Source organism: Lissotriton helveticus, chromosome 6 (genome assembly GCF_964261635.1).
Source record: "Lissotriton helveticus chromosome 6, aLisHel1.1, whole genome shotgun sequence".
NCBI classification, from domain to species: Eukaryota; Metazoa; Chordata; class Amphibia; order Caudata; family Salamandridae; genus Lissotriton; species Lissotriton helveticus.
In genome coordinates, this window is record NC_136067.1 from 1,110,622,417 (window position 1) to 1,110,646,205 (window position 23,789).

The 23,789-nt window shown below is 47.9% G+C and overlaps 1 protein-coding gene across 1 annotated transcript in view; it reads right to left on the minus strand.

Annotated features, from left to right (window-relative positions):
- Positions 1-23,789, minus strand: part of ANAPC1 (anaphase promoting complex subunit 1) — an 815,950-nt gene that overhangs the window by 562,478 nt on the left and 229,683 nt on the right. Inside the window, exon 17 of the mRNA XM_078648767.1 lies at positions 12,629-12,703. Coding sequence (XP_078504893.1) covers positions 12,629-12,703 — 75 coding nt within the window. The remainder of the gene's footprint in view (positions 1-12,628; positions 12,704-23,789) is intronic.

Consider the following 23,789-nt stretch of genomic DNA (forward strand, 5'->3'; position numbering starts at 1 on the left):
CTTGCCCGGGTAGGAGTTAATGGTCAACTCGCGCAACCCATCTCCATCCTTAGAGGTACCAGAGAGGGCTGCCCATTGTCGCCTCTATTGTTCGCCCTTGTAGTGGAGCCAATCGCTATTATGATCCGCCAGTCGCCCGATATCCGCGGTCTTACCCTTGGGGGCATCGAACATAAGATTACCCTTTTTGCGGACAACTTATTTCTCACCCTATCTGAGTCGATTCACTCGCTTTAAACACAAGAAAACCTAGGGGTCTAAAAAAAGGTACCTTTCGTACACTTAAACCGCAGCGCCAGCTTGCTGGAGAACTATAGTAGGGGTGGAAAACAGATGCAATTGAAAAGAAGAGGTGTGAGTGATTGTGACAAAGAAACCCGCTTGGTTTTGAGGATTCCCATCAAACACTTGTATGATCAGATTCTATCATTTGGTCAACCTCAGGGGTCTGGTGTCTCTAGATCATTGAGACCCAAATGTCCCCTGTAATGTAGCGGGGCCAATGCCCACAAGTACTCAGTGACCTATGATAGACAGAAGATGGGTTTAGGTGCAGTGCAAAACTAAAAAAGTGGTGAATATAAAATAGAATAGAGGACAGAAAACTAGATTTATTAAGACACTATCCTCATCCTAAATAAAAACAACATGAACAGTGCAAGGATGCAGTATGAGAACAAATTACTGCATATCAGGCCAACATGTTTCAACCTCAAAGGGAAGGACCCAAGGTTTTCGTCAGGGCCCTGTTCACAACGTTGCTACTGCGTAGTGACAAACTCATAATATATCTTTAAATATTACAGATCCCGTGTAGTAACCAAACAAAAGGATACAGCGTTAGGGTTCAAAACTCCGCTGTGCAGAAGGTTCCAAACAGTGATCCTATTCTGCCGGGGAGTAGACCTCACCTCACCTGGACTCTGACTCAGGGATAAAGGGGAGGCCACGCTCTCTCCGTCGTTGCCCCAAGCAAAACGCTGAGACAGGGGTGCATACCCTGCTCCAGTCCTACGAACAAGTATCAGGGCTTAAAATCAACCATAAAAAACCGTGGGCTCCCAACCTCACGATCCCGATTGTTAAGACTGCAACCCTGCAGGCCCTCGTCCCTTACCAATGGGCGACCAGTTCTGTTAGATATCTTGGGCTTAATTTAACACCGGATTTAGCCACTTGGCCCCAACTGGCAGGAATACAAAAATTCAGTTGTAACCGATCTACAAGCGTGAAAATCCTTGCCACTTTCCTGGTTAGGACACCTCAAAACAGTTAAAATGTCCATCCTCCCGAAGATACTCTACTGTCGCCCTGTCTGGGATCACGCATGGCTTCCTCGTGAAGCACGCCACCGCAGCGCCTACATGGCAGTTCCTACTAAAACTGCACTTGAGATATGAATCAAATTAGCTGTCCGCAGGGACCTCACCTCTTTCCCATCCCCGGACACCCCAATTGCTTGCAACCCACAATATCCTCCTGCCTGTCGCTCACCCTATCTCGAGAACTGGACAGACAAGGGCTGCAGAGTGATACAGTACCTATTCCTGGGGATAACATCAAAACCTTTGCCCAAATGCAAACAAGAATTCCGGTTAACATAGAAAGACGGATTCCAATATCTCTAACTCAGGCACTGGATACAGGGACCATCTGGGAAGACTGGAAAATGTTAGACTACAGCCACCTAGGCCAAGAGCCCTGCGCCTCTTTACGATACAGTCCACCCCACAGACCCAGAGGGCTTCTGGAATCCCATTGACTGACCAACCCGCAAAGCACCCCTATACACCCTCTGCGACTTAGACATTGTACCTCCCGACACTCTGACCACTACTGCCACTCTTGGCATTGCCCCACATGCTGCTAGAGACAGTACCTGGCGTAGCCATAGCAGCGCCCCCCAGGGATGAGAGATGTCACGAAAATAGTCTCAAGCTGCCACCACTTCCCCCCGCTACACCATTCTCCCTTCCCTTACTACCCCCTTTCCATCCTCCATCCCTCCCCATTGGTGGTTTCTTTTTCTGCTAATGATATATAGCTAACAGTTACAATAATGGCACTGTTACGCAGTTAGGGCCTACTTCTGGGAGAAAGAGTTCTAAAGTGATAACACATGGCTCCGTGCCCTCGAGACTTATCTCCTGCCACTAGATAATCTGAACTTTACGATGCTTGTACCAGAGATCGGTCCATATGACGTTGTCTTTTAGCGATGATGTGATCAATTGTAATGCACAATGATTTTACATTTGATCCACTAGGGCCTCTGCGCTAATACTACTTGAGTTGATATATGGACCACAGAGTTTCGATACGACCTCTTTAGTATTGCTTTGAGACATCCTGACATTGTTGTACTAAATAATGCATTATGGTTTCTTATAAATGCAAATAAAAACGTATTGAAAAAAAATACATAATTATGATCTACATAATACAGCTGCACACAATACCACATAATTCCACTACACAAATCCACACCACACAGGTTCACACCACACAATCCCACATTAACAAGTCCAATCCAACCCACATAATTAGTACACATCACATACATCCACTCCAATCCATAACACATAGATAAGAGACATTTACATTTAAAATGCCAATAGCTCCAACTCTTTCCTATTTTTTTTAAACACATAGATCTGATGCTTAGCTCCTCCCTATTTGTTCTTTCCCATCACCAAAAACGCAACGCTATACACAGAGTTCCATGCCACATAATTCAGCTCCACACATTTCAAACCCACACCACATAATTTAACACCAAACCACATAATACAACTCAACAACACAATGACACAAAATCACATCCATCCAATTCACACCACACAATTCCACATCGTGCAGCAAAATTCAACTGCGCACCACATAATTAAACTGTACAAGTTAGAGGGGGAGTGGCCAGCCGGCACTCAAGATGGCCGCAAAAGGGTAGAGCTGCGCTCAACAGCTTTCTAGACTCTCCCACATCCTGTAACATATCCATTTTTGCCTACTCAATCAGTCGGTCCTAGACTCCCGGGCACCCTTGGAACAGCTAGCCCAGAAATTAACCCACCCGGACATCCACGAGCGGAGATATCACTGCTACCTCGGTGCTGCACTGAAATACGAGAGAGGCCCCGGCAACGCTGGCACCGGACGTCACCTCACGCCTCCCCGAACCAGCAGTCTGCGAGCTCCGAGACAAGCCCAGGCACTGTGGTCCAGCTCACCTTCAGCAAGCACTTAAAGGCTGCCTTCTCCTCACGGCCACAGCTACTCTCCTGTGATGATCCGAGGAGAGGCTCGGAGCTCTGACGGTAAGCCTACGCATAATGCATGCCATGGTGGGCCTTACACACAGCTTGGGAAGTTCCACGCCTTATGGTGGGTAGAGGGTGGTGTCTCCCGCTTATCCCCCCTCCCCCTCCTCCCTTGCTCGGCTTCATCGGTGGAATAAAAAGGGAAAAAAATCATAAATAAGAGGAACATTAGAGCCTGGGCCTGGCAGAGGTGCAAAAGCTGTTTTACCCTCCTTCACTGGCTGCATCACATGCCTCAAAACGGCCCGATCGGTGTTTGAGACACTGTGGAGTTCTCAGGGGTGACAGACAAGGTGAGGGCCCTCTTCATTATTATCAGAGACAGTGTGTCAGTTGCTTGATACGAGGTGACCGGGTTGACCAGAGGCCATACAACTATTGCTCATGCTCCAGACCTGGTGGCGTGGTGGCCCATGTGGTATACTGGGGGGCTTCACGACCGCATCTCCACCACTGGGTCTGGCGCACCCTGTGCTTGAACTGATAGTTTCAGCGGTGCACTGTGCATTAACGACTCTCCTTGCCGTTTTAGACGCCCCTAGTGCCCTCGCCCATAAATTCTGGGGTCCACATGCTGCTGCAGAGATCTCATTACGGCACCGCTGTCACCATGGACACTGCAGAGGGAGCTAAGCAGGCCCACATGCTGAAACTCGCAAAATTTGCCAACTCCAAGGCTGATTCCACAGAGGAGAAAAGTGTTGTGCAAGAGGCCCAGCAACAAGTCGATGACGCAACCCTTACTCTGCTGGATGTAATGGCAGCTATACAGGGAGTTCGATCCCCGCTAGAGCAGAAAATAGACACAGACACGGCAGAGGTCACTCTCATGGATGCTGACTTGCGCAGCAACCTGGGAGACAGGGTCAAAGCGACAGAAGATACCATCTCAACCCTCCAGAGCTCTACGAAAACACTTAAAAAACCAGTTAACCGCCTGCAAGCACAAACATTGGAATTTGAGGCCAAACTAGAAGACTAGGAAGGCCGTGAACGAAGGAACAATGTTTGGAATTTGGGAGTTCCTGAGAGAGCAGAGGGGCAGGCCGCAGACCTTTTTGTTGAAGATCTGATTCAGACCCATCTCCAGCCTCGAATCCTGTCACAGTACTTCTTAGTGGAGCGGGCCCATGGAGTGCCGAGGATCCTCCGAAGCCGGACGCCCCTCTGGGTCCCATCTAAGCGAGGATCTTTAATTTCTGCGATCGAGACACCATCCTTCAAATGGCGCCCCCCCCCCCCACCCGCTCATGTTTGAAAATTCGACGATTACCTTTTTTCCAGATTTTACATTGAAAGTACAAAAGATGCGCAGTCTTTCTAGAAGTTAAAAAGGTACTCCGCGATGCGAACTTGAAGTACGCCATGCTTTTTTTCCAGCCAAGCAGTTGGAGGGGAAAACCTTGTTCTTTCAGACTCCTGAGGAGACCTGAGACTGGCTGGAAGGTTGCAAAACCTCCGACAATCCGAAGCATAACTCCCCTAGCCGTTTAGCCAGGTACGATAGACGTCAAGGAAAGTCCAACCGTGAAGACTGCGTTTGACCACTGAAGATAGCGGTGCCGGACGGCTGTTTGGCAGAATCCCCACGGACTAAGGCATTGAAGCGAGCGACTTTGGGGTGACCGGCAAACACTGGCCCGGTCCAGAAATGGGTGACTATTCTATGGGAAAGGCTCCTGGTTTTCAATAGCTGAGACATGCAAGAAGTGAACAGGTCTTGTGATCTAGCTCAGGGCGTTGTTCGGGGAGACAGGACTGTTTATGGATGTCAGTTATGTTATTTTGCAGTAACAGTTTATAGTATGTTTAACGGTGGGCTCGAATAGCTGAGAATTTGGGGGTCCTGGGCTCTCGAATCGGGAAGCTCCGCCTGTGTATTGTTCCACCTTCATTAAGTATATTAGTTCAGGGTACACAGGCGTTCTGCAAAATTGGGGGGGTGGGCAGTTATACGTCCACGTTATAGGGAGTCTGGGGGGGGGGGGACTTGGGGTGTTTTAAAGGGATTAGTTATAATTTGAGTTTGTTTGTTAATGGCAGCTCTGAATGCGGTGTTTTGTTTGGTGCACTTAGAATTGATGTGATTGCACGTATCGGCTCTTCTTGGAACAGGTCTGAAAGGTCTCACTAGTGGTCACTGGGTGGGGGTGGCAATGTGGATCCGTTTCCTGGTGTTTTTAGGGCCCTAAATGAATGACGGCCTCACGCTACTGCACTTAAATGTGGACAAACCTGACAATGCTCCGTTTAGGAAACCGCTTTAAAGTACTCTCTTGGAAATGTGAACGGCCTGGGGGACCGAATCAAATGGGGGATTGTGTTGCAAAATCTGAAAAGGAAGACCACACATGTGGTACTATTATAGGAAACACATATTCAAGGCTCCTCCTACTGTGCACTTAATAGATGGGGCTATAAGCTTGTGGCCCATTCAGGGTATGCCAGAGGGTCTTGAGGGGTTGGTATCTTCATGCGCAGCACTTTCCGCTTTCAAATCCGACCGTCTGGGAAGATTTGTCACAGTCTCGGGCTTGTGGGAGGGTAGAACCCTTAATCAGACTTCCCTATACTTGCCTCCCAGGCTCAACTCCACGTCCTTGACCGATCTAGGTTCACACATACTGCATTAACCTGAAGGCGACTGTTAGACCTGGCATTTCTTGGCGTGGTTACCCCCGACTTTTTTGCCTCTACCTCCTCTATTTTTGATGCGGTGATGGATTTTGTTTTGCTGGCATAGATGGTTAGGGCACTTTGCCACTGCTGATCAGTGTCAATGTGTAAGTGCTCCCTGTATAAAGTATTATGGTAATTGGTTGTCCGTAATTGGTATGTTTGCCTTACTAGTAAAGTCCCTAGCAAAGTGCATTGTGTGTGCCTGGGCTGGTAATGCAAATGCTACTCGTGGGCCTGCAGCACTAATTGTGCCACCCACACAAGTAGCCCTAAAGAACTCAGGCCTGCCACTTCAGTGCCTGCATGCAGTTTGTTAACTGCCATGTTGTCCTGACAAGTGCACCCACTTGCCAGGCCTTACCCTTCCCTTTCCATGCACATCAGACACCCCTATGGTAGGCCCAAGGTACGCCCCTGGGCAGGGTGCAGTGTCTGTGAAAGGTAGGATATGTACTGAGGTGTGTACCATGTCCTGACAGAGAAATACTATCCATTTTGTTTTTCACTGTTGCAAGGCCATCTTGCCCATAGAACAGAATGGGGAAGGCTGTGTAATATGTTACCAGCCTATCTCCCCATAGGCTTAAGATGGAGAGGTGACGTTTAGTGTGCCTGAACTCACAAATTAATAACACATCTTTTTGTGAAGGTGGTTTTTGCATTGTGTGTTTAGAAACCACGCTTTTAGAAGTGGCTGTTTTTTTTGTTCTAACAATTCAGTGTGCCTCTGCCTGGTTGTGGATTTGACTGTCTGGATTTGACTGTCTGGATTTGAATGTGATAGGATCTTGGAAGTGTCTTGGCCCAGGGGAGGGGTAGGTGAGACAGCAACAGGATGACCTGCATCTGGATTGTAGTGGGGAGGAGTAGCTCCCTGGAAGTGAACAGGCCTGGGCTGCTGCCATAAAAGAATGGTTCCACCTCCAGGTGAGCGTCTGAGGAACCAGATCCCCACTATCAAAGGAAGAAGGTGACACTTGCAGGAAGACACCCAGAACTGGTTAGGAAAGGGGTCAGTACCCCCTGAATACAAATACGTCAAAGAGATTTAGGGGATAACTATGAGAACTGAAACCTGTGAGTTTTGGACTGATCAAGACTGAAAAGGATTAGAACTACTTTGTGGTCAAGAGGAAACTCTGCCAAGGAAGAACAGCTGAAGAGAAGGACTGACCCTTGCTGTGTGTTCTGAGGCTAGCCTGCAGTTTGCGGATTTAACTAAGGAGAGGCTAAAGGACTTTGCTGTGTGCTGTGTCCCCCTGCTTGAAAGGAATTTGCTGTGTGCTGTGTCCCGAAGTAACATGTCGCCAAGGGCCTGATGATAGCTGGCTCCCTGTTGTGGAAACTCAGGAAAATCAAGGTTTCCAAGTGGGTCTCAGCAACGCTGTGTGCATGTGCTTTTTGCAGCCTGAAACCTTTGTGAGCTTTGCCCTGGGACTGTGTGGCCTGAAGCCCAACAAAGTCTCAGCCACGCTTTGTGTGTGTGCGTGTGCAGCCTGAGACTGCTGTGGGGTCTGTGGTGCTGGTTGGAAAGTGCCCCGTGGCTGCAGTGATCCCGCAGCGTGAATCATCGTTCACGCTGCTGTGTACCTGTTTGTGCCCGAGCAGTCATCGTAACTGAGGCTGCGGATCAAGATGGCCACCGCCGGCCCACGCTGCAACGTGCTAAAGGATTTCATAAGGCTAAGGAAGTTGTGAGGTAATCGTGATCGTTGTTCGCAAGAGGAATCTGCCCAAGATCGTCAGCAACGGAGAAGGCAGCACCGTAACCTGTCTGGCTACAGTGTTGCCTTGCATCGGAGCAGCGTCGTCATTGGGTGCGCCCAGCAGAACGTCCGACGAGCAGGGGGGGGAGAGAGAGAAGAGAGAGAAGAGAGAGAAGAGAGAGAAGAGAGAGAAGAGAGAGAAGAGAGAGAAGAGAGAGAAGAGAGAGAAGAGAGAGAAGAGAGAGAAGAGAGAGAAGAGAGAGAAGAGAGAGAAGAGAGAGAAGAGAGAAGAGAGGAGAGAGAGAGAATCACCCAGGTAAGGCTTGGACTCCGGTCGGGAGTCGCAAGCCTGTGTGGCCTGTGGAGGCGTGCAGGAGAAGTACAGGAGTGCTCCCGTCTCACTCCTGCTGCATCGTGATATACAGGCAGAGTCCTCGAGCGGCCTGGACCTGCCCAGCAGTACCTCAGAAGTTCAGGACTGTTGTCTTTGGTTGGGGCCTAGTAGTGCCCACGCTAATCACGTCGATTGGCCTGCATTACGAACTGCCTTATTACTTGCATTAAGAAGTGCGTTATATTGCATTACGAACTGCCTTATTACTTGCATTAGGGATTGTATCATTCCTGCATTACGAACTGCCTGATTACATGCATTGAGGATTGAATTATTCTCGCATTACGAACTGCCTTATTACTTGCATTAAGGAGTGCGTTATACCAGCATTACGAACTGCCTGATTATGTGCATTGAGGATTGCATTATTCTTGCATTACAAACTGCCTGATTACTTGCATTGAGGATTGCATTATTCTTGCATTACGAACTGCATTAGTCTGACAATACGAACTGTATTACGAACTGCATAGCAGTGCATTAGGACTGCATTTGAAAATGGTGAACTGCTCATTAATACTGCAAGAACCTACAAGTGTTTGTTGGCCTAATAACCGGCAAAGTGAAATATTATGAATACGCATATGTTGGATTTTTATTGTTTGGTCTTACCGTATTTTTCTTCTTGATAAAGATACCGCTATTTTCATACATCGGTGTGGTGTCCATTTGTGGTGCTATCGCTGTGTCACTAGGAGTGTAGTTGAAAATACTTTACACATTGCCTTGAAGATAAGCCTGGCTGCTCGTGCGAGCTACCAGGGGGTGAGCAGGGGTTATCAAAGAGGGTGTCCCTCCTTTCCCCGACTAGAAGCAAGGGTCCCTATTTGGACTAAGGTAACTGTTTCAGCCAACTATAGACCCCAGTTCTAACATCGACTTACTATTGGGCGGGGACTGTAATGCAGCCCTTAATGGGGACCAGGATCGGTGGCCGCCTAGACAGGGGGAGTCATCCGGGAAGCTGCTGAGGAACTTCCTTGGGGCCCTGGGCTTGATTGACATCTGGAGGGTGTGCAACCCAGTGGCTAGGCAATACACCTTCCTCTCAGGGGTCCATGGTAGTATGTCCCACATGGACTACATATTCTCCAGGGCTACCCAGATCCCCCAGGTTGGAGAGATCTTCTTTCTTCCCTGGGGCATTTCGGCTCATTCCCCGCCATTGGCATATTATGGAGGCACCCCACATGCCATGAAATGGTTCTCAACCCTTGGTACCTCAAGGAGCCCGCTATCAGAGACAAACTGATCGGGACTACAACCCATCGTTTCTCCGAAAACGACGGGTCGGTTGACTCGAATGTGGTGTTATGAGAAGCATACAAGACGGGGTAGCAGCAGTGGTGGGTCGTAAGAAAGAACAACGGAGGAACCTTGAGGAGATAGAGGGAGAGATCGCTCTCCTTGAGCGAAGCCTCATGACATCAGCAGCTCCAGCTGACACACACACATTGCGCATGAAGCACTCTGAGTATAGGAATATAGCTGAAGATGTAGCTAGGACCCAGTACCGGGCCACTCAACATCGGGTCTACGATATTGGTGACAAGCCTAGCAAGCTATTAGCCTGTTTAGACAAGCGTGACATGGCCAACAGGTGGGTGGAGGAGACTGTCTGCCAAGATGGTACGAAATGACAAGATAGGACGGGGATTGCTGGAGCATTTGCAGACCACTTTGGGCGGGTATACACCACCCCTCCACCCACACTGATTCGGCAGAACTATTATCCACTCTGGGACTACCTGTTCTAGAGCCACAGGATGTAAAAGACCTGGACTCTGACCTGTCATGTAAGGCGATTGGCGCCTTACAATCCGGAAAGGCCATGGGTCCTAGTGGCCTCCCAATCGAATTTTACAAATCCAGTGCTTCCACGATTGCCCCGTATCTTATACGGATGTATGAGGAGAGTGCAACCGGGGGGTACTACCGGGAACGCAGAGGCTAGCCAATATAGTTGTTATACATAAGAAAGGTAAACCTCCTGAGCTTTGCAGTTCATACAGGCCGATCTCTGCTAGACCCGGAAGTGAAAATTATAGTAAAAATCCTAGCCGGGCGGCTTACACCTTTCCTTCATAAATTGATCCACCCGGATTAATCCTGATCTATGCCAACTAGAAATACCGCTCTGAACCTTCGATGCATTTATGGGGTCCTGGGTAGGGCATCCACAATTCAAAAGGAGGCAGTGATTATGCCATTAGACGATAAGATGGCATTCGACATGATCGAATGGCCTTTTTTATTCGCCGCACTGGAAAGGTATGGATTTGGTCCTAAGTTTATCTCTTGGGTGCGACTCCTTTACTCAGAACTGCTGGCCCATATTACAGTGAATGGAGGACAATCGGCACCATTTGTATTGCAGAAGGAGATGAAGCAGGGGTGCACCCTCTCTCCCTTACTCTTTGCCCTGGCCTTGGAACCCTTAGCGATCTGGATCAGGGGGGACCCTCTTATTAGAGGCCTCAATTGGACGACAGATTGGAGGGGCAAAATCTCCCTCTACGCTGATGACATTTTGCTCTATTTAGCCAGGCCCAGTTTTTCCATCCACCGTGTTTTGCACATATTCACACTATTACAGAAATACTCTGGCTATACTATTAACTGAGATTAATCCTTGGTTTACATATTAAGTGGGGAGAGCCCAGTTCTACTGGTGGGTTGCGAGGGTTTCCTATACTTGGGTGTATATATGTTACTGTCAACCCTACAGTATTCCACGACCGTAATCTTGCTCCTCCACTGTGCCGATTTCGCACTGACGTGCAGCATTGGAAAACACTGCCCCTCACTATGCTCAGCAGGGCTGCCCTTTATAAGATAACGGCGCTTCCCTGATTTCTTTATGCCCTGCAAAATACGCCTTAATTGATTCCACCACAATACTTTAATGCCATTGAGTCAGAAGGGCACGCCCTGCTGTGGAACAACTGAACCCCCCGAATAGCCTTGGCTAAGCTCACAAAAAGTTGGTAGGATAGAGGTATCGCCCTGCTGGTGATTAAAAGCTATTATTGGGCCTCACAGCTTGTGGTCCTAAACCACTGGGTGAACCGCCCTGGCACTGACCCAGCGTACAGGATGGATAGGCACAATATGCTCCCTGGCAATTACCCAAGGGCCCTCTCCGGACGGAAGAAATACATCCCTTCACACACTCCAACTTCCACCACAGTTGCTATATGGCATACAGCAACAGCCGCTCTTGGGTGGGAAGGCAAAATAACGCAGGTCACTCCACTGCTCGACACACACCAGTTGGGGGCACTATCAAAATGACCGGGATTTGATAAATGGGACTTGATAGGTCTCTCGAGGGTGGGAGACCTATGGGGGTGTGGTCACAATGGAAGTTTCACCCTGACTTCGTCTGCTTAACAGCTGGGAGGCCACCGACTTGTCGAGAACTGAGAGAATGTGGGTATCCCTGGTCAGCATGGTTGCAAAACGCAACATAGCCAGAACTTGGAAAGGAGTGACAAAGCCAAAGTTCACAGACTGGGAACCAGACATGGATTGGTGCATGCAGGCAGAGAGAGTGATGTATGAAAGTAGAGGATGCCCACAGAAATGAACCAGAATTTGAGGGCCCTGGAATGTGGGTAGAGGTATATGTACCTCTTTCAAGGACGCTCCCCCAGGGTCAGCCGACCATGATGTTAATAATGTCTTGTTAGCCACGATATATGTAACATGTGACCATTTTTCTAATTCCGCAGATTTGCCACAATAATTGTTGTACCAACGCAATGGCTCCTGTTGAAATATGATAATGAATGCACTGCATCACACTTTATTATTCTTTGTTTATGCTGCTTTTATTTCTTTTACATAATAAAAAAAATGGTAAAAAAATCAAATAAACTATACAATCCCACTACACATGCCACTACACCGAATGCCACAAAATTGATAACCATATATTTCCACAGAATACCATGCCACATAATGCCACTCCATAATTCCACTCCACACCACACCACACAACTACACTCCACACCATTACACAACTAACTAATCCAATCCAACCCACATAGTTCCACTACACACCACATGCATACACTCCATGACACATAAGTAAAATGCATTGCCATTTACAATGCCAATAGCTTCAACACAAGCAAATGTGAGACCGATTGAATTTCCAACGCTTGTTATATCATTGTCTTAACGATTAGCAAAGCCATCTGTTTTTATCTGGACTGTGTGTAAAATACTCCATGAATAACAATAAAGTTTCAAAACTTTTCTTTTGCAGACAAATATTGCATTTTGGGTTATAGAACAGCTGTATTCTTAATCAGAGAAAGTCATGCAACTGGACAAGATAATAACTGCAACAAAACCAGAATCTCATGTTTGGGGGAAAAGGTGCAGTACAACTTTGCACCTTTACGGAAGAGCATTTGAAAGCCTTTTGCACTTTCCAAGAGCAGTTCTTCAAAAGTCTACATTGTAAGTGGATGAATCAACTCAGAAACGTTTTACTTGGAAAGAGTTGTACTAATGGTGCTTACCTCATCTGATCCAGTTTCAGAAGGGCGTGCTTTTTTGGGTGCCACCATTGGGGAAACGGCTCCTTCGAAGTCATGCTGAAAAGTATATTACATTTATTAGAATCAGAACACCCCTAGCAGAACACATCAGCAGGTGAAAATAGCTGAATTCGTTGACATGAAGTATGCTGTGCAGTTCATGTACACACATGTGGCCGTATAATACATTTCATAGGGAATCTATTAGCTGGGAAGACTGCTGTGGCAGTCAGTGTCCATCGACAAAACTGGTCCCGGTGTCGATGTCTGCAACGTCATCTGTTATGCATTCAATACTGTATCATTCTCTTTTTTGCTATAGATCAGTAATAATTGATTACCTCGCTTAAGAAATTGATCGAATAGCTAAACGCGTATTTTCAAGATAACATGCAGGATCAATAAGTGGATGTAGGGTGCCAACTTTGTACAAGCATCCTGATGCTTCCTATTTGTTGACCAAACACATCGAAGCTATACTGGAGAACAAGCCATTGTTATGTGTAAGTTCTACTTCAAACCCACCAGAAAGTCTGAGCGGCCACCTGTTTTAGAAAATGTGAAATAATGGAGCTTGCTATCTTTGATCAGAGCTCAACTGCCTAACAATGGGGATATCTAAGACCACAGCAGGCAAGTGTCAAGCCTAACAACACAAAGAGGGCACAGACCCTCGTGCATTACATTACATGCAAAAGAACTGGGACACTCATGCGTAACTCACAACAGAGAGAGCAAGGTCACTATTGCATTAGATCAAAACAATTGAGCAACACCACTACAGCACGCTTTTAGTGAACCTGTATTTAGTAGATGCTCTAATAAACATCAAAACTTTCTCTGCACAGTTTATTTACCACACCTTTGTGTTTTCACACACTCAAGTGTCAACTTGTAGAACCGTTCCAATCAGCTGCATCTTTACATTGCCGAGGTTTTTAAGTTAACCATTGTAATAAAGCTGTCCAAAAAGAATATTTACAGAGAAAGCCAGGAAATGAGACAACCGAATATTAACTCTTACATGGTAATTCTTTTCTAGGCACTATGGTTTACGTGCTAACTTTATGTAGCAGTTTCTGATCCCACAGTTAGCAGACTAAACACTTCACTTCTGTCCTACCTGCTTCTCTCCCAGATGTGCTTAGCAATGGAATTGTAAAAAGTTTGAGAAGCCATCATTTATTTATTTATTTATGCAATTTGTTAAGCGCGCAAATACCTTTAGGTGTATCGGCGCTGTGGACAGCTGAGTTGAGAAAGACTTGGGGAGGGGAGGTTTATTGATTGAATAGCCAGGTTTTTAATTGTTTACGGGAGAATAACATAGTAGGGTTGGTTTTGATATGAAGGGGGAGTGTGTTCCAAAGTTTGGCGGTGGCGACAGTGTATCTTCTGTCGCCCCAGGAGGCCTTTTTAGTTCTGGGCGCAGTCAGCAAATGAGCTGCTGAGGAGCGTAAGGATCTTGTCGGCCTGTAGGAACATAGACTTCTTTTGAGGAATTCAGGTCCTGTGTTGTGGATTGCCTTGTAGGCGATGCAGAGGGCCTTGAACTTTATTCTGCTCTTAATGGGCAGCCAGTGAAGTTGTCGGAGTATCTTGGAAATAGGTTTGAACTTAGGGGTGCCTGAGAGAATTCTTGCCGCTGCGTTTTGCACCATCTGCAGTCTATGTAGGACTCTTACCTGCGCGTTTATAAGTAGACCTTTACAGTAGTCTAGCTTGGACATAACGAGTGGGCTGATGAGAGTCCTTCCTGCATTGGGAGGAAGGTAAGGAAGGAGTTTTTTTATCATCCTGATGGTGAAAAAGGATGAAGAAACTACGGAGTTGGCGTGATGAATAAAAGATAGTTTGTCGTCAAACATGACTCCTACGTTTCTAACTTTAGTTACAGGGGACGGAGGTGGGCCTAATTCTACTGGCCACCAGGAAGGAGACCAGCTAGGGGAGAGGTTACCGAAGATCATCACCTCCGTCTTCTCGGAGTTTAGTTAGAGACAATTGTTTTCCATCCAGGTGCTGATAGCAAGCATTCCCTCTTGAAAGTTAGCCAAGACTGTCCCGCCATTGTTGTGGATCTCTAGCACAATCTGCGTGTCGTCGGCATAAGAAGTTAGTTGCAGGTTGTGGGACTTAATGATCCTGGCCAGGTCCGACACGTATATATTTTACAGGGTCGGACTTAACGAGGATCCCTGAGGGACCCCGCATGGCAGTGAAAACAGAGGGGAGTTGAAGTTGCCAAGCTGTACAAGGTGGGTGCGGTTGGACAGGAAGGATGTTAGGAGGGCCTTGCATTTGTCTTTGATACCTATGGCTGCAACACGGGCGATTAAGGTTGAGTGATCAACCGTGTCAAATGCTGCTGAAAGATCCAGCAGCACCAGGATCGCAGCACCTCCCTTATCAAGAGTCATCCTGATTTCGTCGGATGTCTTGATGAGGGCAGTTTCTGTGCCATTGCCTTTACTAAAGCCAAATTGGGTGTCATCTAAGAAGTTGTTGTTGTCAATGTAGAGGGCTAGCTGAGTATTCATCACTCTCTCAAAGAAGTTTGCGGGGAAAGGGAGGCAAACAATAGGTCTGTAGTTCTTGTCTCAGCAGGGGTAAGGTTGTGTTTCCTAAGCAATGGTTTGATAACGGTTTCTTTCCAGATGGAAGGGTATGTTCCAGTCGTAAACATTGAGTTGCAAATATTGGCCAGTTCCGGACCTATGATATCCGGTACAGGTTTTATTGCGATAGGGGGCATGGGCCTAATTCTACTGGCCACCAGGAAGGAGACCAGCTAGGGGAGAGGTTACCAAAGATCATCACGTCCTTCTTCTCGGAGTTTAGTTTGAGACAATTGTTTGCCATCCAGGTGCTGATAGCAAGCATTCCCTCTTGAAAGTTAGCCAAGACTGTCCCGCCATTGTTGTGGATCTCTAGCACAATCTGCTTGTTGTCGGCATAAGAAGTTTGTTGCAGGTTGTGGGACTTAATTATCCTGGCCAGGTCCGACACGTATGTATTGAACAGGGTCGGACTTAACGAGGATCCCTGAGGGACCCCGCATGGCAGTGAAAACAGAGAGGAGTTGAAGTTGCCAAGCTGTACAAGTTGGGTGCGGTTGGACAGGAAGGATGTTGGGAGGGCCTTGCCTTTGTCTTTGATACCTATGGCTGCAACACGGGCGATTAAGGTCGAGTGATCAACCGTGTCAAATGCTGCTGAAAGATCCAGCAGCACCAGGATCGCAGCACCTCCCTTATCAAGAGTCATCCTGATTTCGTCGTATGTCTTGATGAGGGCAGTTTCTGTGTCCTTGCCTTTCTTAAAGCCAAATTGGGTGTCATCTAAGAAGTTGTTGTTGTCAATGTAGAGGGCTCGCTGAGTATTCATCACTTTCTCAAAGATCTTTGCGGGGAAAGGGAGGCAAGCAATAGGTCTGTAGTTCTTGATCTCAGCAGGGGTAAGGTTGTGTTTCTTAAGCAATGGTTTGATAATGGTTTCTTTCCAGATGGAAGGGTATGTTCCAGTCGTAAACATTGAGTTGCAAATATTGGCCAGTTCGGGACCTATGATACCCGGTATAGGTTTTATTGCGATAGGGGGGCATGGGTCGTTGGGGGAGCCAGATTTAGTGGTGGACATGAGGTTGATAATGTACTCTGTGGTGACATGGCTAAATTCAGAGAAGGTGGGGGGGGATATTGTTAGATGAATGTAAAGCTGGGGAGTTGGTGGAGTGTGATTCTACATTGGATGTAATAAATTGGTTGTTAGTTATGGAGTGGGTTGAGGAACTGAAGTAGATTTGGGTGGCGTTTTCCTGAAATAAAGTGGCAAGAGAATTGCAAAAAATTTGCTTGGGGGTTATAGGCGGATTGATCTCTGGTCCTGAGAGCTTAGTGACGACCTGGAACAGCTGTTTCACGGATCATGTGCTGTTTCAATTTGGTTAAGGTAATATTTACTTTTTCTGTGATTAGAAGATATTTGTATTTGGTCATTGCTTCCTTGTACCGTATTTTCGTGGTGAGGTCGTAGTCTCGGCGCCAATGTCATTCTAAGTTTCTACATTTTTGCTTTTCTAGTCTTAGTGCCACCGAGAACCAGGTGGCGGATGGAATCTTTCTGTTTTTTAATTTATTTTTTAGTGGAACCAAGGTGTCGAAGGCGGAGTGGAGCCAATGTAAGTAGTACATGGCTGCCAGTTCAGGGTCAGGTCATCCTGTAGATTTTGATGGGTGGACAGCAGGTGCGATTTTAGGACTTCGGGGGAGATGCTGCCCCAGGCTTTGAACTGATTGGGGAGAAGGGGACTGACGTAGTTGGGGGTGCTAATTTCGGTGACAATGTTAAAGAGGACCGCAGAGTGGTCGGTCCAGGCTAAGGGGAGGATGTTTTTTAGCCAGATTAGTCTGTTGTTTGTGAACAATCCATTGAGTGTGTGTCCGGCGGAGTGAGTGGGCATAGTTACTAGTTGGGAGAGTCCTACTGATTCGAGTTCTAATAGTAAGGCTGAAGTGTCATGCTTGTTGTGGGCTTCAAGGTGGAAGTTGAAGTCACCTAAGATGGTAAAGTTAGCTTCTCTTGCTGATGGTTCTGGCAGGAGGTCTAATGAAGAAAGGAACTCTGCTCCTGGTATGGGAGAACAGTATAGTAGGATGTCTTTAAAGGAGTGAGAATTAGAGAGTGAGATTGTAAAAATAAAGGCTTTGCAGCTGTTAGTGGGGATTATTTCTGTTCTAACTGTGTATTTGTTTATGTGAAAAAGATGTTACTTCGGCAGGAACCGGTCATATTAGTAATCAGAGGAGTCTAGACGTCTAGTCAGCAGACCATCATGTCTGCTACACTTTGGGCTTGGCATTTCCCTTTTTATAGATTTGTCATGCAAATGTTCAAAATGTTGAGTACATGTTGCTTCTCAAGAATCTCTCTTGCACAGAAAATCCACATTTCTCTGGAGGCGGCACACCCTTTGTTGGTCGGCCATTACACAGAACATTTTGTATCTTCAAAACGAAATAAAAAAGCAAAATAACTGTGCAAGCACAGTCCAACCCACACAGCATCTACATGCATGTTGGTGTTAATTATCTTAGTCTCTGCAGAGAGAAAGGTCAGAGGTCATGAAGACAACTACGGGCAGGTAGGGATTTTGTCTGCAGAAAGATGGACTGAGACCTACAACTATACGAGTCACTCGAGATAACGCACACTCATTGGTACATCTACTGCTCCTGCCCCAGATTCAAGGGAGAGCTCTAAAGTTTATTCCAAAGATTAGAGCTGCGGGGTGTGTGGCCAAGATGGCGGTGAGATAGGACGATGTTTCTCTGCTCCCACCTGCCTGCCGCCACCCAAATACAGCGGTTCCCTGAGCTCATACCTGGCCCTGGGAGTGGAACCTGTTCGGGCGCAGTCTGGAGGATCGAAGTTCGATAGCACCCAGAGGAACGAGCACGGACCGCTACCAGGAGCGGACAGCAGCCTGGGCCGTGACGAGAGCAGACGCCACCGCGGGCGCAAGCAGCCAGAAACCAACGGAAGGGGTGAGATCCCGTGGCTGTCTGCTGCCCTGCATGCCTAAGACCAGCGGGATCGGTGGCGGAACCACCGAGGAGTTGCTAGCTGCAGTGCCCGCTGCGTACACTCCGCCAGAACGGAGGGCTGCATTGGGACTGCCCCTGACCCACGCACGGCGGCCTACGTGAGGTGGGAGAGCTGCAGCCGGGCCTGGTGGAGAAGTGAAGCCAGGCCTGGCTGAAAGCGGCGATAAAGCCAAGTGTGCATTAGAGGCCATAATTGGCGCAGCTTTGGCTTCTTGGGCAGAGGCCCGACGCTCTACCGACAGGAAGGTATGGCGCAGAGCTTCGAAATAGCGGGGGGGATTACATAGGCCAGCAGTGCTGCATTCAGTTGGGGGCCTCTGGACTCCGGATTGAACTTAGCTCACCTACTCACGGACCTGCCCTGCCCCTATGAGCAAGAGAAGTGGGAGCGAACAGCGGGAAGAGGGTTACAGGAGGACAGAAGCGCAGCCGCCATTAGAGGCGGTTGCTGAGAGAGGGGCCTGGTGGCTTGTGTATGCGTCCCGGCTAGGTCCAGGTGCGGCTAGTGGGTATGCCGCGTGGTTCCCTACTCGACTACTAGCCTCTGCCCAGCACCCCAAAGGGTAATCAGCTGCAACCAATACTCCAGCCTCACAACCAGCCCACTCACGCCAGCTGCCCATGATCAGGCCTTGCCGTTGTGCCTGGAGGCACACGGACGCGGAGAGCATGCACACAATGCGAATTTGGGCAAGGTGAGCTCCGGCCTGGCTTTGGGGGACTCACTTCCAGTGACCGGTGTGTGGGGGCAGCATCGCAGAGCCCAAAGCAGTGGCACTCTGAGGCCAAACATTAAGAAAGAGGTGAGGGGTTCAACCAGTGGCTCGACTGGACACCTCCCACTCGAAGAAACACTGGCAGCACGAGGGAGCACTATTACCCCCGCCTCAGCGTACATGAAGAGGGAATTGGCCAGTAGTTGCCACTGGGCCTGGCAGGGCTGGTTCCCACCCCAACACTGCCCCCACCAACCACGACTGCCGCAGAGTACACAGGAATTCTAGCCTGCCCTGCAGATTGGGAACTGAACCCCCTGGCATCCAGAGACGCAAGACCCAATAGCCATACGCCCGGTACTCCTAGAGGCCACACCGGGAGACTTCCCTGGACACCTCCATCCACAGGAGCGGTTAGCCTCTGGACACGGCACTGCCTCAGCCTGTGTTGTGGATACACCAACTGCCCTACGAGAGACTATGACCTCCGGAAGAAAGACAAAACGCTGAAGGATCTTTTTGCACAGCCCCAGAGGGGAACCACGTTTGAACACCCACACCTGAGTGATCCCACCCAGCCACAGACGGAAAGAACCAAGGAGGAACCAGTGACGCAAGTTTTTCTCGAGTCGCTCTTCACGATGCTCTGTGAAGATCTACAAATGGTTAAGCGCGACCTTACATCAGAAATTAAAGATATCAGAAGAGATGTGGATGACATCAGGGAGCGCGTCGCCTCGCCGGAAGACAAAGGTGACAGCAGGAACACTGAAATGGTGGCCTTACAGCAGGAGGTAATTTAACTTCATGAACAGCAGGTGGATCTTCAGGCGCATCTTGAAGATTTGGAAAACCGTTTGCGCAGACACAACATTAGGATTAGGAGAGTGCAAACCAATGAAGAGGCTGGGTACATTTTCGCCTATACGAGAGACCTCTTCAACCACATCCTTGGCAATCCAGATAATATGGACCTTAAGCAAGATTTAGTACATAGGATGGGTCCACCCTGCTCCGATAAAGCCCCGCCTGCGGACATTCTGGTCTGTGTACAGGACTTCTGTACGAAAAAAGATTCTCCGCACGGCCAGATCCATGCACCCGGTCACCTTCAGAGACCAGACCCGAATACTATATCATGATCTGGCCATGCTCAGATCCGGATATAGTATCAGGATCTGAGCATGTAAAGCCTTTAAGCCCATCATTACGCATCTACGCCAGCACAACATCTCATACTCCTGGGGCCACCAGTTTCGTCTCATCTTCCGCCTGGATGGCAAACTCCACCAATTGCGATCTCTTTCAGATGTTGACGTCCCCGAAGAAGACGACAGGAGGTGCAGTCCTACCCCTGAAGCCAGTGACTTGTCACTGCAATAGCAGCAGCAGGGCCCTCGAAGATGGCTGAAACAACCTGACCAGGCAGAGATCACGAAAGGACAACAAGTGGTACTAGAGTCCCTCCCGGAGGCACTGGCGAAGACACAAACTGCATGAGCATAACAGGGGAAGTTTGCTTTTTCTTTTTCACATTGCACAGGAGCGGGCAGAGGTCGGGACAGGGGGCAAACTTGGTCACACTATGGTCCCCGTAAAGACTTTCTACCGGTCGTCCCTGGATGACAGACTGTGTCTTGAACTTTCATTATCTAATCATAAGTTTGTAACGTTAGTTCATAGGGTTTTTTTTGTTTTTCGGGTCCCCCGTTCACTGCTCTCGGTGCACAAAGGCTGGGCAATAAGATGCAGGCTTCACCTCAAGCCCACATATCCATCTGAACACTTAGGCCCGGTCCCGGGTTCCCAACTGCACTCTACGTTCCTAGACCCTTAGATGCCCCTCACTAACCTCAAGGTCCTCACGCTAAATGTGAGAGGCCTCAATAACCCGATCAAACGTAGGGCAATTCTCTCATATCTGCTTAGCCCATGATCTACCATTTCTTTCAGAGCAAATTACTTGTTTGTTGATAAAGATTCAAACCTAAAGATTAGAGCCAGAAGAGTAACCGTTGCAATCCAGATAGAAGCACCTCAGTGTAAGATGATACAGTGGATTGCTGAAGAGAGAACAGAACGTAAATTACAAGCCTAAAACAATAAACACAGAGGGCCTAGTTATCAAACATTCCAATAGTATAAGGAGCCAAGACCTCCTGAAACCGAAAGGGTGGTGGGGTTCTCAGGTAATTTGTGTCAGGCCAATGAGTACTTCGCTTTAAATCCACACAAAGACTGGGGTACAAAGGAGAGAAAAGGATGAGAAGAAATAGGAATCCCCCAGCACTTCAAGAACAAGCTAAAAGACCTGGCTCTGCCATAGTGGAAGTCAACATAATGTGGGAATCTTAAAGGTGAAGAACACATCAAAGGGAAGGAAAGTTAACGCAATTGGACCAAAGAAATTGACAGAGGCAAATTCACCAACAGATACCGCAGAAAACCACAATAAGTAGCTCAAAAGTAGTGAGAGAAAGGGCACAAAGGTTTTCAGGCAGCAGCCAAAAACAAAAGGAGGTCTACATTTTCTGATCAAGGGAGGGAGACTTTGCAGAGATGCAGCTGACTCTACATTCATGTGTTTGGTAGGTAAGACAAACAGGCCATTGCTGGAGGAAATCAGCAAGTAAGGAGTAGTTTCTGTCCTGTAACTCCAGTTCTGTAGTAGGGGTATCTCTGTTATAGTCATAATCTAGTGAATAGTCCTGCCCATGTGCGTGGACCCCGGAGCAATCAAAAATAATCTCTTAAGGTGTCGAAAAATGCAGAACTGCACAGACACTTAAGAGAAAATTAAAGACAGATAATGCAGCCTATATCCACAGGCCACACTGTCCAGTACTTCAACTAGAAATTCCACCAAAAATCCACAAACAGCAAAGCCTGTCCAGATTTCCCTTGCTTTAACAGTAAAAACCCCTCTGGAATGATAGAGAGGAAGACATGGACAGACAAGCCCCATAGGCTGCCATTATGTGGCTCAGAACAGGATACTGTGCCTTTAAGAGAACTTTCCAGAACTTCACAGTATCCCAGAATGCACTGCAGGTCCCTTTTACTTTCAGTTCTTTTTGAAGGCGTAACATGCCAGACCTGTAGCATTCCTTACATGAATATCTCTCTCCACCGGGAGGAGGGTGGGCGCTTATAACTATAACAGAGATACCCCTACTACAGAACTGGAGTTACAGGACAGAAACTACTCCTTCTGTAGTAGGGGATCTCTGTGTATAGTCATAATCTAGTGAATAGAATGGCAAGCCCATCCCCACACCAAAGCGGCGGTGAAGAAAAGAGAAATAACACCATTATTGTGCGAACAGATTTCGCAGCGAAGCCTGCCCAACCTGAGCGTCTGCCCTGGCATCAGTGTCCAGGCAGTAATGCTTAGCAAAGGTATGGACCGACTTCCAAGTGGCCGCCTTGCAGATTTCTGCAATTAGAACATTACGGAGCAAAGCAGTCGTGGCAGCTTTGCCCCTGGTGGAATGAGCCTTAGGTTTACCCCCTAAGGTCTTACCAGCTTTTTGGTAACACAATTGTATACAGGACACAATCCACCTAGAGATGGACTGTTTAGAGGTAGCAAGCCCTGTCCTGACTGATCCATAATTGATAAACAATTGGTCTGACCTACGAATATCCTTGGTTTTATCCAGATAAAAACACCCTCCTAACATCCAGGGAATGCAGGGACCCTTTCCGCTGGAGAGGAAGGATTCTGAAAAAACCTAGGTAAAATTATGGTCTGGTTAACATGAAAATCAGATATAACCTTTGGAAGAACTTTAGGGTGAGTACGCATAACAACCTTAGTAGCATGAAATACAGTATAAGGTTCTTGACAACACAACGCCTGAATTTCACTCACCCTGCGGGCCGATGTAATGGCCACGAGGAACGCCGCCTTCCAGGACAGGTGCTGCAACGAAGCCTTATGAATAGGTTCAAAAGGCTCCTTCATCAATCTGGACAGCACCACATTCAATTCCCATGAAGGCGAAGGAAGCCGGACAGGAGGGAACACTTTCTTCAAGCCTTCCAAAAAATCTTTGATCACAGGGATCTGAAAGAAGGAAGTCTGTGAAGGGCATTCCCTGTAGGCAGTCAGCACAGCCAGATGAACCTTAATGGAATGGACATTAAGGCCAGACTGCGCCAGATGTAGAAGATACGGAAGGCTGACATCTTCCTTACACGTCGTTGGGTCATAGTTCTTGGACTTGCACCAGATGCAAAACCTCTTCCACTTGTAAGCATAAGAAGTCCTAGTGGAGGGTCGCTTAGCCTCCTTCAGTATGTCCATGCAATCTTCTGGTAGATTCAGATGGCCATATTGCACTATCTCAGGAACCATGCCGCCAAACTCAAAGACGAGAGGTTGGGGTGCAACATCTGCCCCCCGAACTTCGTGAGAATGTCCGGCCTCCACGGCAGCCGTATGTTAGGAAGGAGAGACGGGTGAAGCAGGTCCGTGAACCACCACTGTCTGGGCCATTCCGGGGCAATCAGGATCATCCGCGCCCTGGACTGTGACAGCTTGATGAGCACCGCCGGAATCAGGGGAATGGGTGGAAAAGCGTACAGAAAGCTGTTCGACCAGTTGATCCATAACGCATTCCCCAGCGTCCCCGGCTGGTAGTACCTGGAGGCAAAGTCTCGGCATTTGCTGTTTTCGGCGATGGCGAACAGATCTACGTCTGGAGTCCCCCACCTTGCGAAGACTTCTCCTAGTACTTCGTCGTTTATGACCCATTCATGGTTTTCCTGAATCAGTCTGCTCAGTGCGTCTGCCTGAACATTCTGCCCACCTGGTAG